Genomic DNA, 13,709 nt, shown 5'->3' with positions numbered 1-13,709 from the left:
GACGTAACGTTATGTTAACATATTTGAAACTCTCGTTTAAACCAGAGTGATATTGTTACGCAGTTAGGTATTGGTTGTTAATCGGACTATTGAGTCATAATTTGGAACATAAATTTGCTTTCATTACGGCAGTGTTGAGTGGGATTAGGTCTAATCAAACTAAACACTGCGGGGAGTATGCTAAAATAGTGACCTTACACTCATATACAATTTGTTTTTTGTCTTTTTGAAATATCGCTTGATTCGTTTGTGAAGTATAGACAGATGTATATGACTAGTACACTATTTAGTCTTTACGATTTGCTGTTCCAAAATTCATCATCCTTCTACTAGATCACGAGGTTATATTGCCGAATTAATAAAATGTTGACAAATAGTCTAGAGAGATTTATTGTATTTACCAAGAGCAGCTCTTTTGGCATTTACAGTAAATTAAGCTTTTCAAACTTCATCGTTTTAAAATTTTAACGGTGTAATTGTGAGCTCAGTTTTTGTGATTAGATACTTATTGGATAGATAGATAGATAGATAGATAAATTTTAGCGGTGTAATTGTGAGCTCAGTTTTCGTGATTAGATACTTATTGGATAGATAGATATATAGATAGATAGATAGATAGATAGTAATAAATATTTGTAGTTTTGATAATGGAACATTTTTTAAACTTGAATTTTTTGATGAAAGTATATAATCTGCGTTTATATCTATTTGTTTATTTCTATTTTTATTATGGCTTGCTCTTAATGGAACTGGAAACCACGTTAATTTGGTTTCAGGTGCCATGTTACACTTTTCAGTGTGTAAATAAAGCGGTTTATTTTTCGTCATTTTTGTTGAAAATCGTTATTTTTGTACAAAAATGGAAATTATTTACTACTAAACGGGTCGCGTGCCACCCAATTTTTTTTCTTGATATTAATACTATAGATCATTGCCTTTTCAGTCAGCATTCCAAAAAAATACTTAAACCCGCAGTGGGTGTTATATAGATAGAATAAAATGCCATACTTAAATTGAGCTATTTTGGTACCTTGCAGCAATAAGTCCCTATACCAAAAACCGCGCCATGAATATCCATCAAACTTTCAGAATGTATACTCACTAACCATATCTACTACGCTATAAAGTTTCATTAATCTACTCGCCGTAGTTTGGTTGTACGAAATAATTGAAAAGTGGCCTGAAAATGATGATTTTTTTGGCTTTTTTCGGTCTTAAAATTTCAAAATTTTTTCTACGCTCTACAAATTGTTCGATTGATCTAAAATTGTGGCAGTGGGGTTTGGAGGGGTTACCCATCATACTTAAAAAAAATGGTGAAAATCGGTCACCCACCATGTGCCGGTCCCTGCATGGTTCTCTCGCAAACGCATTCTTAATCCATAAAATAAAAGACATAAACAAAAAACGGATATACTACAATATCAACAATAGAAAGATAAATTAATCACCTGTTCTTGTTCGATCAGTTGAATGTTTCTGCTGTCTGCTGGTCATAAAAATGCATCTTTGATTAGGTTGGTGGAATTTTAGAATTAAACGACGAATTATTCTTGTAGACATTTTTGTGATGCGGATGCCAATAAAACACAGGACTTGCAAACAAAAGGTCCAATATTGGTTGTTTCGTTTTGGTAATGATAACAGGAAAAATACCACTTGTAGCAATGTAAGACAAAATATATACCGAGCACAACGATAGTCGTATACCAATAGAGTTTGCTTGACTTCGAGTTGTTTTGTATAGCTGTTGCCTGTCGGTATATGTATTCAACTAATACGTCACTCTATTCCCTGGTCGTTCATGGATGACTATGCACACAGTATTAAACGCAATACGCTATTCGTTATTAAAAAATCTTTAAAGGAATGTAAACTTTTAAATAGTTCAAGTTCTATATTACATGTATATCTTAATTATATCTATGAGGTTAAGTGCAGCTATGGGGGAGAGGGGGGTGGGGCAAATGGTTAGCGTGGTTAACTGGCGTGGTTTCAATTCCTCGGGGGATCACGGTGGCTAAGTGAGTGGGTAAGACGCTGGCTCGTTAGCCTGGAGGTCGGGTGTTCGATCCCTGCATTACCCGAGAAAGTTCATCCAGATTTTCCAGCGTCGTTCCCCCTTGTCAGTGATACAGGACGGGGGGCCTGACAAGGACAGCTGTCTAGTCGATCGGCTGGGACGAAAAACCGAGGTCCTTGACAGTTGGACCGTAGTGCCGCTGCCCGGGCAAAATGTCCCTTATAGCACACTGTAATGGCGTAAGTCCGTCTTCGTTAACCCAGTAGAAGCAGAACAGTAGGACGTTAAACCCCATTTCATTTCATTTCGAATAGCCGGTTATAGGTCACAAGGAGTAGGGGTGGCTGTCTAACCTCGTGGGTTTTCTCTGGGTCCTTCGATTTCCTTCGTCTGCTAAAGACCCCTACGCACAAACAAATTATTGAAATAAAATTGAACCTTATGTTGGTCCCGAAATGACCTAATTTGTGTCGAGTGGACGTCAAACCCCATCTCTCTCTCTCTCTCTCTCTCTCTCTTCTGTAGACGTTGACCGTAACCACAGTATTTAGGGTGATAAACAAGGTCACGGAGAGTCTGGTAGGTTCAGTGAGTTAGAGTCTGTGTTAAGGTGGCTAAATCTGTTTGTCAAGGTCGCCGAGATATAAATACGGTTAGGGCACGGGATTGTTCACGAGATTGTAGGTTAGGTTTAAGCACTGACCTAGGATGATGAAAAATTAGTTCGTGATATTTCCTAGGGTTGCATTGGAGCTAGGTACAAGGTTAGGGTTAAAGGTTATCATTTGGCCTTATCATTTAGCACTAACTTTGAAGGTTCGGTAATTAAATACAGTATTTACTCGGTAAGATTCATTTGTGAACGGTGTGATTATGAATGCCCTATTCCAACACGAGAAGCTTACAGACTTACAGATTTTAACATTGTGGGTCTGGCTTATCCCTTTCAGATTGTCAAACCTTAACATTATGGGCCCACAATAAAATCTCTTGCTATCTTTTATGTATTTTTGCGCTATGTTAAATATGTTAAAATTGGTATCATCTGAGAGGTCGGGTTTGCCTGATAACATTAGGTTAATTGTTACACTTTGTTTGAGGTGGTGTAAATTATTTTGGAGAATTGTTCTTTGGACAGAGTAGGCTGGACATATGAACAAATAATGGTAATTATCTTCGTGTATAGAATTACATCCAGGGCACACCTTTGTTTCGCAAATAAATTGGAAATAATTTCTACTTGCCGACTGTATTTGGAATTTGTATCATTTCTTTTCACTGGATAACTAAATCTACACAATGAAAGATAGAGTTGACTCGATTGCCAAGGTCCGTGGTTAACCAGATAAGGATAATGTTGCCTGGTTGAGCGAGACTTTTTAAACCAGCACAAAATGATATGTTTACCAATTCCTCTTTAACAAGGAAGGACTGCGTGTATAGATGCCATGTTTTTCAAGGCTTTATTTTAGTTTAAACATATGACTTTTACATTTTATGTAAGTTTTACATTTATGTAAGCGTAATTTGTTCATGGCCGGCATATCCATACAATTAAAAAGTGATTTGATACTCGATTTGGAATTTTAAGAATACGAAAATAAATAATTTTAGAAAATATTGCGTAAAATATTTTCAAGATGGCTATGATTAAATAATATCACCCATTATATATAAAGCAATAAGTATAATGTGGGGTCACAGTGGCTAATAGGGTAAGACGCTGGTTCGCTATAGCCTGGAGGTCGGGTGTTCGATCCCTGCATAGGCCGAGGAAGTTCATCCAGATTTTCCGGCGTGGTTCCCCCTTGTCAGTGATGCAGGGCGGGGGGCCTGACAAGGACAGTCGTTCGGATGGGACGAAAAACCGAGGTCCCGTGTACACATTGGCGTGCACGTAAAATATCTCTTAACAGTTGGAATTCGATATAAGAGTAGGCCGTAGTGCCGCTGTCCGTGCAAAAAGTCCCTCATAGCAGACTGTATGGCGTATGTCCGTCTTCATTAGCCCAGATCGGAGCAGAACAGTAGGACGTTAAACCCCATTTCATTTCATTTTATTTATAAGTATTATGTATGTAACATGTGCTACAGGTACATAATATACGCCTCGTGGGGGTTTTCTCCGGGTTCTCCTGTTTCCTCCCACTGCTAAAGACCCCTACGTGCAAGCGAATTATTGAAATAAAATTGAACCATATGTTTCTGTTGATTGGACGTTAAACCCCATCTCTCCCCCTCTCTCTCTCTCTCTCTCTCTCTCTCTCCTCACACACATAATATACGTTCACGTACAAACGATTAAAACGACAACAACTGCACAATTCTAACGATAGTTCGAGAACTGAATGCTGAATGACCTAAATACAGACAGCCACGTTTATCCATTTATGCATAGAAATATCATATTTCTATGATGCATAGAAATATCATATTTCTATGATGCATACGTTGTACATACATAATAGCAGTGTGTTATTAACGGCCAGATGCACACATAGAAAATTAATGTTACGTTAAAAGCAGTTTTTGGTTATTGATAGTGCAGTACGTTATTTAATACCTGGTTATAGGGTAAAAACAAACTAACAATGAGTCATCCAATTGAGGAGTAATGAAGGAATGTAATAATTAACTTGGTTGCATCACCCGAAATCTAATTCATTATTCTACTGGTAGTGTATAGTTCCGCAAACTGTATTATTGCGGGAATCCATGGATATGTGGGGGGTGGCTGAATTGTTAGCACGTGCACGCTGTATCATGAAGCCTGTCATTGAGTCAACTGTCGTGGTTTCGATTCCCCAGTTCTACATGACACAAGGAGTAGGGTCGCCTGTCCAACCTTTTGGGTTTTCTCCGGGTCCTTCAACTGCTAAAGACCTCTACGCGCACGCGACTTATTGAAATAAATTTTAACCATATCTTATTCCCGAAATGACCTAGTTTATGTCGAGTGGACGTCAAACCCCATCTCTCTCTCTCTCCATGGATATGTTAATATGTCTGGTAGGTATTAACGACAGTGTGATGTCAAGTCCTCCATATAAAATAATTAAAATATCGTCACCAAGTTTCATCATCAAGTTTTTTCTAGTAAAACAATAGTCTTCATTATATTCATATTTTATTCAAATTGTACAAAATATATTTGCCAAATAATACATATCTTCAACAAATAATCAATTCTTTCTATAGACATGACAATAAAAATAGAAGTAAATCACGGCAAATATAATAATCAGTTGTTTATAGACATGACAATAAAAATAGACATAATACATAGACGTAAATCACAACTGATCTTAACAAGAAGTCTAAATATACAATATAATGGACGAATCATTTTCACAACATACATGTGACGTAGTGTTTTATATGACGTGGCGTATAATCTGATGTGGTTTATGTATTGTTTAATGGTCGAGAGCGAGACATTAAGTAATATATTGTAACAACATGAGGGCCGTGAGTCCCGAATGTTTTTACAATATATTACGCAATGTCTTAAGCTCGAGACCATTAAACAACTTAAAATACAGACACTTGCACGTGCTTTGCAATGAAATACGTCACTCGAGTTCAATATTTTACCAAGTTACGCTTGGCACATTGCCCGTACGATTATTTGAAATAATGGTACTCCAACATCAAAGGATGACGTCGCATCTGTATTTTGATTATACTTATTGGGCTGACAAGGAAAGCTGTCTAGTCGTTCGGATGGGACGAAAAACCGAGGTCCCGTGTACACATTGGCGTGCACGTAAAAGATCCCTTGGCAGTTGGAATTCGATATATGAGTAGGCTGTAGTGCCGCTGTCCGGGCAAAATTTCCCTCATAGCACACTGTATGGCGTATGCCCGTCTTCATTAGCCCAGGTTAGGAGCAGAACAGTAGGACGTTAAACTCCATTTCATTTCATTTCATTTGTTCAGATATTAGTCTTTATAAAAGATGATTTATAAATAAATATTATATATTATATATGTAATCTGATAATAAACAGCGATATATACACCGTTTAATGTAAACGATGATTAAATTAAGAATGCATTATGTTACAGCTAAATCTGTCTATTGCAGGTCTTCTGTTTGGCTTCAAATATAATATAATATTATTTAGACATTTATTAAAATGGCAGGCCTATATAAATTATTATTGGGGGCGAATCTATTTGCAGCGGGGGGTCCCCTAGGTACGGGCCTGCAAAGAGGTATAAACAGGGAATGAATCTGGGGACAGGCCGTAAGCATCCATTGCGTATTACCGTCCCTGGCCTGTAGTGGTTCGGGATTCACTAAATCTATAGAGAAATTGTCCAATTGTTATGATGATAGAACAATTATCCAGTGGTTAAGTCTTTAGACCAATTATCCAGTTGTCAAGTCTATAGACCATATCCTATTGCTATGTCGATAGACCAATTGTCCAGTCGGCATGTCTAACGATCAACTATCCATTTATGTCAAAAGATCAACTATCCAGTTTTGCTATAGAACAATTATCCAGTTAATCCCTGTAGATCAATTATCCAGTAATTAATACATATCAAGTAAACCCATCCTTTTGATTGGTGAACCATCACCGACTGTATTCTGTAGATATATCAACATACTTCTAAATTCATCAATATTAATATAGGTCCCCTGTAATATAAACAATATGACCTTTATTTAATATAGGTCCCCTGTAATATAAACAATATACAACCTCTATCTAATATAGAAATGAAATGAAATGAAATGGGGTTTAACGTCCTACTCCTATACTGGGCTAATGAAGACGGGCATACGACATACAGTGTGCCATCAGGGAAATGTTGCCCGGGCAGCGGCACTATCGCCTACTCTTATATCGAATTCCAACTGCCAAGGGATCTTTTACGTGCATTCCAATGTATACACGGGACCTCGGTTTTTCGTCTCATTCGAAGGACTAGACAGCTGTCCTTGTCAGGCCCTCCGTTCTGCACAACTGACAAGGAGAAACCACGTCGAAAAATCCCGATGGACTTTCTCGGCCAATGCAGGGATCGAACACCCGACCTCCAGGCTAGCGAGCCAGCGTCTAACCCACCTAGCCACCGTGGCTCCCTATCTAATATAGGTTGCCGGTAATATAAACAATATACTACAATATAACTTCTATATAATATGATATAAACAATATACAATATACTACTAAATAACCGCTTTCCATTATAAACAATATAACCTCTATCTAATGTAAACAATGTACCCCCCCCCCCCCCCACCACCACCGGGTTTTAAAGTAGGAATGTTGTTATTGATTTATAAGCAACCACGACCAGCCTTTACCTGGGGTTAAAACATATTATATTATAGTTATCTACACGCTATGAAATCTATAATTCTTAATGGTACATTACGGGAGATTAGATAAAGAGCTGACAGTTCTCACTATAATAGTTAAAATCTAGATAATGTAAAGGGATTTTACTGAAAATTTCAGTTAAATTGATCCAATCTGAACCGAGATTTTAGCGATTGAATTCTCGGCCTAGCCCCGATCATCATTACTAAAGTAATTGTTATTACATAAATAGTGTTAGTGTGTTACTGTCAATTACTAAATGCCACTTAAAGATGTAAAGTCGGTATGATAAAAATCATAGCCTTGAAGTCGAACAGTAAATCGGATCCTAATCCAGTAAATATCACAGGCTAGAGATGACATCAAGAGTCGATTATGGTCTGGATAAGTTAATTAATTTCTAATTAATAATTTATATAACATTTCTGGCCTAAAGAAAGACACACACCCTCAAAAGCTCAAGTATGATAAGTGGCCAGAGAGGGATTTCTCGCGCCATTGCTTCAGGAATACAGTGTGTGTGGACATTACCTGGAGGTGACGTAATCCACCATTAGAAACGTATGCAGCTCTACCGTGCAGCGCTCGTCTGTTCTGGAAGGTTATCATGTCACCTGGCTGAAGTCGTGCTCTGTACTATAAAATAAATAAATAAATAAATAAATGAATAAAATAACTTTCTCCGTCAACACAGTACAAATATCATAAAAATAGAATTTAATTTGTATGATAAACAGTAAAATACTTCCATTTACCTTATAAGGCCATGCGTGTACAGCTTGAATCAACTTCTGATATGCTTTATAAAATGGTTCCACGTCATTCTGGAAGTCAAATATATGAAAAACCGTAAATGTTGCTAGTTTAAAAAAATTTAAAAAAAACATCCATGCAAGCAAGAATAGGAGCACAGAGATTGTTATTCACCAAGTTTCAGGGGACGGGAGTCTTTTCGATTTGTATTTCATATATTGTTACTCTTATGTAATTTTGCTGTAGTCTCTATTGTTAAATAGGTATTATGATATAGATATACAGTTTCTTAAAACAAGGAAGCCAAATTGTGAAGGTAATGTTTGAGTTCGAAAACACTGGTTGTTATGTCAAATAAAACAGTTGGGTGATGGCAATAGTAGTACTTCATGTGTATTCCATATATTGGTACTCTTCTCTTATCTCGATATAGCCTTTATTGTTATGAAATGAAATGAAATGGGGTTTAACGTCCTACTGTTCTGCTCCTAAATTGGGCTAATGAAGACGGGCATACGCCATACACTGTGCTATGAGGGAAATTTTGCCCGGGCAGCGGCACTACGGCCTACTCTTATATCGAAATCCAACTGCCAAATGATCTTTTACGTGCACGCCAATGTGTACACGGTACCTCGGTTTTTCGTCCCATCCGAACGACTAGACAGCAATTGTGATGGTAATGTGTGAGTCCACATTGTGGTCGTTATGTCAAATAAAACAGTAGGGATTTAGTGGGATAGCGATACTAGTATTTATTTAGTAATGCTAGGTTCTCCACTGTCGTGCGATGTGTTACGATAGGATTGCCCCTAAAGAGTCAAAGATCTGCTACGCGTAGATACGTTCGGATACGTTTCGATACATTTCGATACATTTCGATACGATCAACACGATTGCTAAGTCTGACCTCAATATATGATAAGACCTGATAGGATCACCACGATTACTCCACGATTTTAATCGTAGCACGAATAATGATAGTGCGAACCTAGCATTAGTAACCGTTAATAATTAGAAATACTATCAGTCACAAAAGCATAATGATGTAAGAAATATACATACCTCATCAGCTTGTAAAGGACCGGTGAGGTTTTCGTGGTAAGCAACAGCAACAACCTAATAAACAGAAGAATGTAGAATCCCAAAAGCATTGTTCAATACAATCATGAACATAAACAATATTGCATAATTTGGAAACACACTCAAATCTGGTTAAAACACAAACTCCAGTTCAAGAATAAAAATCGAATATTGACTCTCAAAGTCAAAAGATAAACGTGTGGTTGCCTCCTTGTTGTTAGAAAATGACATAAAATGAAATGGGGTTTAATGCCCTACTATGCTTTACCGTCTGGGTGTTACATTACTGGTTCTTTGAATCGGGTTCTTGGTGACAACACTGGTTTAACTTCATATGATATGTTTATTGTTCATCAAACATATCAAGTACAAAACTTGTTCTAGTTAAAGACTCCCAACTAACTTGTATGGGCGCTCTCCGGTCTTAACTAACTTTCTATCACTTCAGATATCAGCTTATGATCGACGAGATTATGCAGCTGGATATATACCAGATTAAGCGTTCAGTACAGATTGCTTAACAAGACAAATGACATTACATAACACGGGACAGCTATAAATTATTATGGTAATGACTAATGAGTGCCATTTGGACAACCATCGGTGTCAATAGCCGACATAAGGAAATTTTAATCAATTCGGCTTTCATGAGTCATGATGGCACGATAACGTATCCATAATATCTGTCATTATGTAACGTGGGCTAATGATCACAGTCATACAATACAAGGGTTGTTGTGAGGAAAGTTTGGCACTGTCAAATATTCTTGTACGTGCTTGTCAATGTGCATTCGCGATCCCCATTCCTGTCCTCCGAGAAGGGGAACTGCAACAAAGTCCAGCTGAACCTTCTCGGTCCACACCACACCAGGTATCTCCAAATTGCCGGGCCAACGTTTTATCCCCCCACCCCGGGTTATTCGATGACAGTTACATCAATAGCAATTAGAACAAACCCATGACGTCCCCAATTGGTAATTAGATGCCAATCGTCATTAAGCCGTAGATATTTACCATTTAAATTAAGATATAATAAAACTTACATCTCCATAATTATTGAGACTTATACTTGGTCGTCTAATCTGTAAATGAACCGGAAGTTCCCTAAAATAAAACAAGACGAAATTAAGAACTACGGCCTACTCTTATATCGAATTCCTACTGTCAAGGGATCTTTTACGTGCACGCCAATGTGTACACGGGAACGACTAGATAGCTGTCCTTGTCAGGCCTTCTGTCCTGCAGCACTGACAAGGGAGAACCAAGCCGGAAAATCGCCGGAAAATCGGGATGAACTTTCTCGGTCAATGCAGGGATCGAACACCCGACCTCTAGGTTAGTGAGCCTGCGTCTTACCCACTTAGCCACTTATAAAAAAGGCGCATATTATAAAAGCTAATAATAAAATATTGCTATAACATTAACAAGCCCATGCATACTTCTGATTGAGTAAAATAGCCGTTTGTCTGACAAATAAAAGAACACAAGCCATACATGATTGGAGTTTGTATTGATCAGAGTTCAAACTTACACAACAATTTTTAACCTTTTTAATATTATTGACGCAATCATCAAGTCGCCTCTATGATTGTTTATGTTGTCGTGCAACAATATCCTTTGTTCGACTATATAATCAACTGTATATATTTTATATTTTCAAATTAACTAACATAAACGTGTTGGGATGTATATCCAATTCCTGACGATTAAGTTAATAACTGAATTATTGAACAAACCTCCCAGCAGCATCTTCATAACCGAGAGTTTCGTATGTCACAGGCACCCGACATAAGGTTTTAAATTCGTCTGGATGTTCTTGTCTGAATACGTCTACAATATGATGAATGTCAGCGAATACACTGTCTCCACCAACAATTTTATCATCAAATCTATAATATATATATATATATATATATATATCCATATAGCATACAGGTTGAATAACCGCGGTGGCTCAATGAGTAAACGAATACACCAACGATCTTATTATCAAATCTATAATATACTAAGCAGCAAAAGAAACGTCAGGCTGGTATGTTACTCTGAATAGACGCATCAAATCTATAATATACATAACCATATAGTATACAGGGTGGATAACCGAGGTGGGTCAGTGAGTAAAACGAATACACCAACAATCTTATCATCAAATCTATAATATTCAAATCCCTCCTACCTTTACAATGAATCGTTTTAAGGTAAACAATAATTTGTAAGGTAAATCATCTCAACTTTAAACGACATAACATCACTAAGTAGTGTGGAGGCTACTTTCAGGACATAACAACTCTACCCTAAACAACTAATCGTCTCTACCCGACATAACATATCTACCTTAATCAATGAATCGTCTCTACCTGACATGGCAGAGAACATCTACGGCTTGCCCTATAACTTTATTCTTACATTGTGTGTAGTTTGCGTCTTGTCCGCGAGTTGATCAAATCGGTTACGTTTGCGTGTAGTGCGACGCTCCTGTACTTACTATCAAACAATGAAGTAGTTTCTACCTTAAACAGTGAAGCATCTGTATTCCTGGTGGTGATTCATATGTTGGTTGATCCATGTGTAAATTTAAAGCAATGTTTCTATAAGCAGCATTACTGGCCTTGGGTTGGTCTTTAACAGCAAACGTCTATAATAATGGGGTTATAAAAACCATTACATGAATATATGTTTTTTTTTAGGGAGATGGGAATCTATTGCTAAGAGTAAGATTACCAAATCCGAAATAAGACTATTGAAATGGGAATCGACAATGTGTGTGTGTGTGTGTGTGTGTGTGTGGAGGAGGGGGGATTTCTAATTAACATATTATGAAGATTACTTTCCATTTTGTTATGAGTAATGCAATAATAATCCAACTATATTTAACCTAAAATATGTTATCAAGGCCATTTACGAAATTATGATTTCATGTTGTAAACGTTAAAAATAACTTTATGATATTCTATAAATAGGCCTTTATCTTCTTTGATTGGCATTTAGTAATTGAACATGTTAACACAAGGTACAATTTTATGGATACACAGTTACTGTGTTTAATATTAGGCTTGATAAAGAAGAGAGTATCCTCGTCGAAACGTTGCTTAATATTAAACTCAGTAATTGTGTGTCCATAAAATTGTGCCTTGTGTTAAGGCCTTTATCTGTTGAACGAAAAGGTATAATAATCTTACATCTCCATATATGGTATGTTGTGGTAAGGCCACTCGTCTTGCTACCTGAAATAAAAATATAATACTAAAATATAAAATCATATTCCACATACTGCAGTAATGAACACAGGACAGATCTTCATGTAGTGTAGGCCATCGAAAGTATAAAAAAAAGAAACGAAATATAGATCTGTATTTAAATCAGATTGCCATTTAGTACGCATCTCGGACAAAGAATAAAAGCACGGGACGAAGGGGTATTGAGAAAAGGAAAAAAGGCAAACTAGGCTTTAACAGTTGACGCCCAGAAATACCAGCCTACCTTAAGTAATCTCCATATAAGAATGGGGGTTGGATGGCTGAATGGTTAGCGTGCGCGCGCTGTATCATAAAGCCTGTCATTGAGTCGACTGGCGTGGTTTCGAATCCCCGGTTGTACGTGACAAGGAGTAGGGTCACCTGTCCAACTTCGTGGGTTTTCTCCGGGTCCTCCGGTTTCCTCCCACTGCTTAAGACCCCTACGCGCAAGCGAATTATTGTAATAAAATTAAACCATATGTTAGTCCCGAAATGACCCAGTTTGTGTCGAGTGGACGTTAAACCCCATTTCTCTCTCTCTCTCTCTCCCATATAAGAATGTGAAAGATGTAGAAGAATACAAAGACATAAAGAAAACGATATAAGAAAATAATAATAGGATAGAATTTACACGAGAAGAAAACTGGCCTACCTTCAGTAAATGGTCTTCTACCGTTGGAACATTTCTAATCATACATAATCCTCGATCACCCAGAATACTTAACCATCTGAAAATAACAAATGACACATGGATGTTGTAAAAGTTCCACAGTCACAGTTTATTATTCTTGACAGACAGGTTATACTTAATACATCATATACAGGTTATACATCGTATATAACTAGACACACTGGTTATACCTAATACAAGCAGGTTATACCTGATACAAACAGGTTATACCTATTACATGGTACTCAATTTGCGATCTACGGTGGTAGTCTCTGATAGCGTTCATTACAGCAATTGGTTTCATTCTTTTCTTCCTCGAAAACGTATCAGATATATATATCTGAGAGAGAGAGAGAGAGAGAGAGAGAGGGGGGGTCGGGTTTAACGTCCACCTGACACAATCGAAGTCATTTCGGTGGTAACATAATGGTTCAATTTTATTTCAATCAATCGCCTGCGCGTTGGTTTTTTTACGGACCTTTCTCTTTGTCAAGTACGACAGGGGAATCGAAACCACGCCATTTGACTCAGTCACAGACCTTCTGATCGAATGTGCACGTATTAACCATGCGCCCCCAACCCCTCCTTTCTCAGAATATAGCCTA

At 37.4% G+C, this 13,709-nt stretch overlaps 1 protein-coding gene across 9 annotated transcripts in view; it reads right to left on the bottom strand.

Annotated features, from left to right (window-relative positions):
* LOC126816613 (gamma-butyrobetaine dioxygenase) overlaps positions 1-13,709 on the bottom strand; it is a 52,981-nt gene that overhangs the window by 25,506 nt on the left and 13,766 nt on the right. For 6 of the 9 annotated variants that reach the window (XR_007678462.2, XR_007678461.2, XR_007678464.2 and 3 more), the window contains 9 exons: positions 13,087-13,162; positions 12,378-12,422; positions 11,709-11,833; positions 10,935-11,087; positions 10,242-10,302; positions 9,181-9,234; positions 8,118-8,186; positions 7,894-7,998; positions 5,134-6,674 (listed from right to left, as the gene is read on the bottom strand). The exons of 1 other annotated variant lie outside the window; for it this stretch is intronic. Coding sequence is in view for 4 of the 8 variants with exons in the window: in XM_050543299.2 (XP_050399256.2) it covers positions 6,567-6,674; positions 7,894-7,998; positions 8,118-8,186; positions 9,181-9,234; positions 10,242-10,302; positions 10,935-11,087; positions 11,709-11,833; positions 12,378-12,422; positions 13,087-13,162 (796 nt within the window). In the remaining 4 variants the exon portion in view is untranslated. Of the gene's footprint in view, positions 1-1,451; positions 1,756-5,133; positions 6,675-7,893; positions 7,999-8,117; positions 8,187-9,180; positions 9,235-10,241; positions 10,303-10,934; positions 11,088-11,708; positions 11,834-12,377; positions 12,423-13,086; positions 13,163-13,709 lie in introns of those variants that run through there. 2 more of the 9 variants (XM_050543306.2, XM_050543309.2) reach the window with 1 other exon arrangement.

Source organism: Patella vulgata, chromosome 3 (assembly GCF_932274485.2).
Source record: "Patella vulgata chromosome 3, xgPatVulg1.2, whole genome shotgun sequence".
In the NCBI taxonomy this organism is placed as follows: Eukaryota; Metazoa; Mollusca; class Gastropoda; family Patellidae; genus Patella; species Patella vulgata.
The sequence above is the reverse complement of the archived record's forward strand: the minus strand, read 5'-3'. Positions and strand labels throughout refer to the sequence as shown.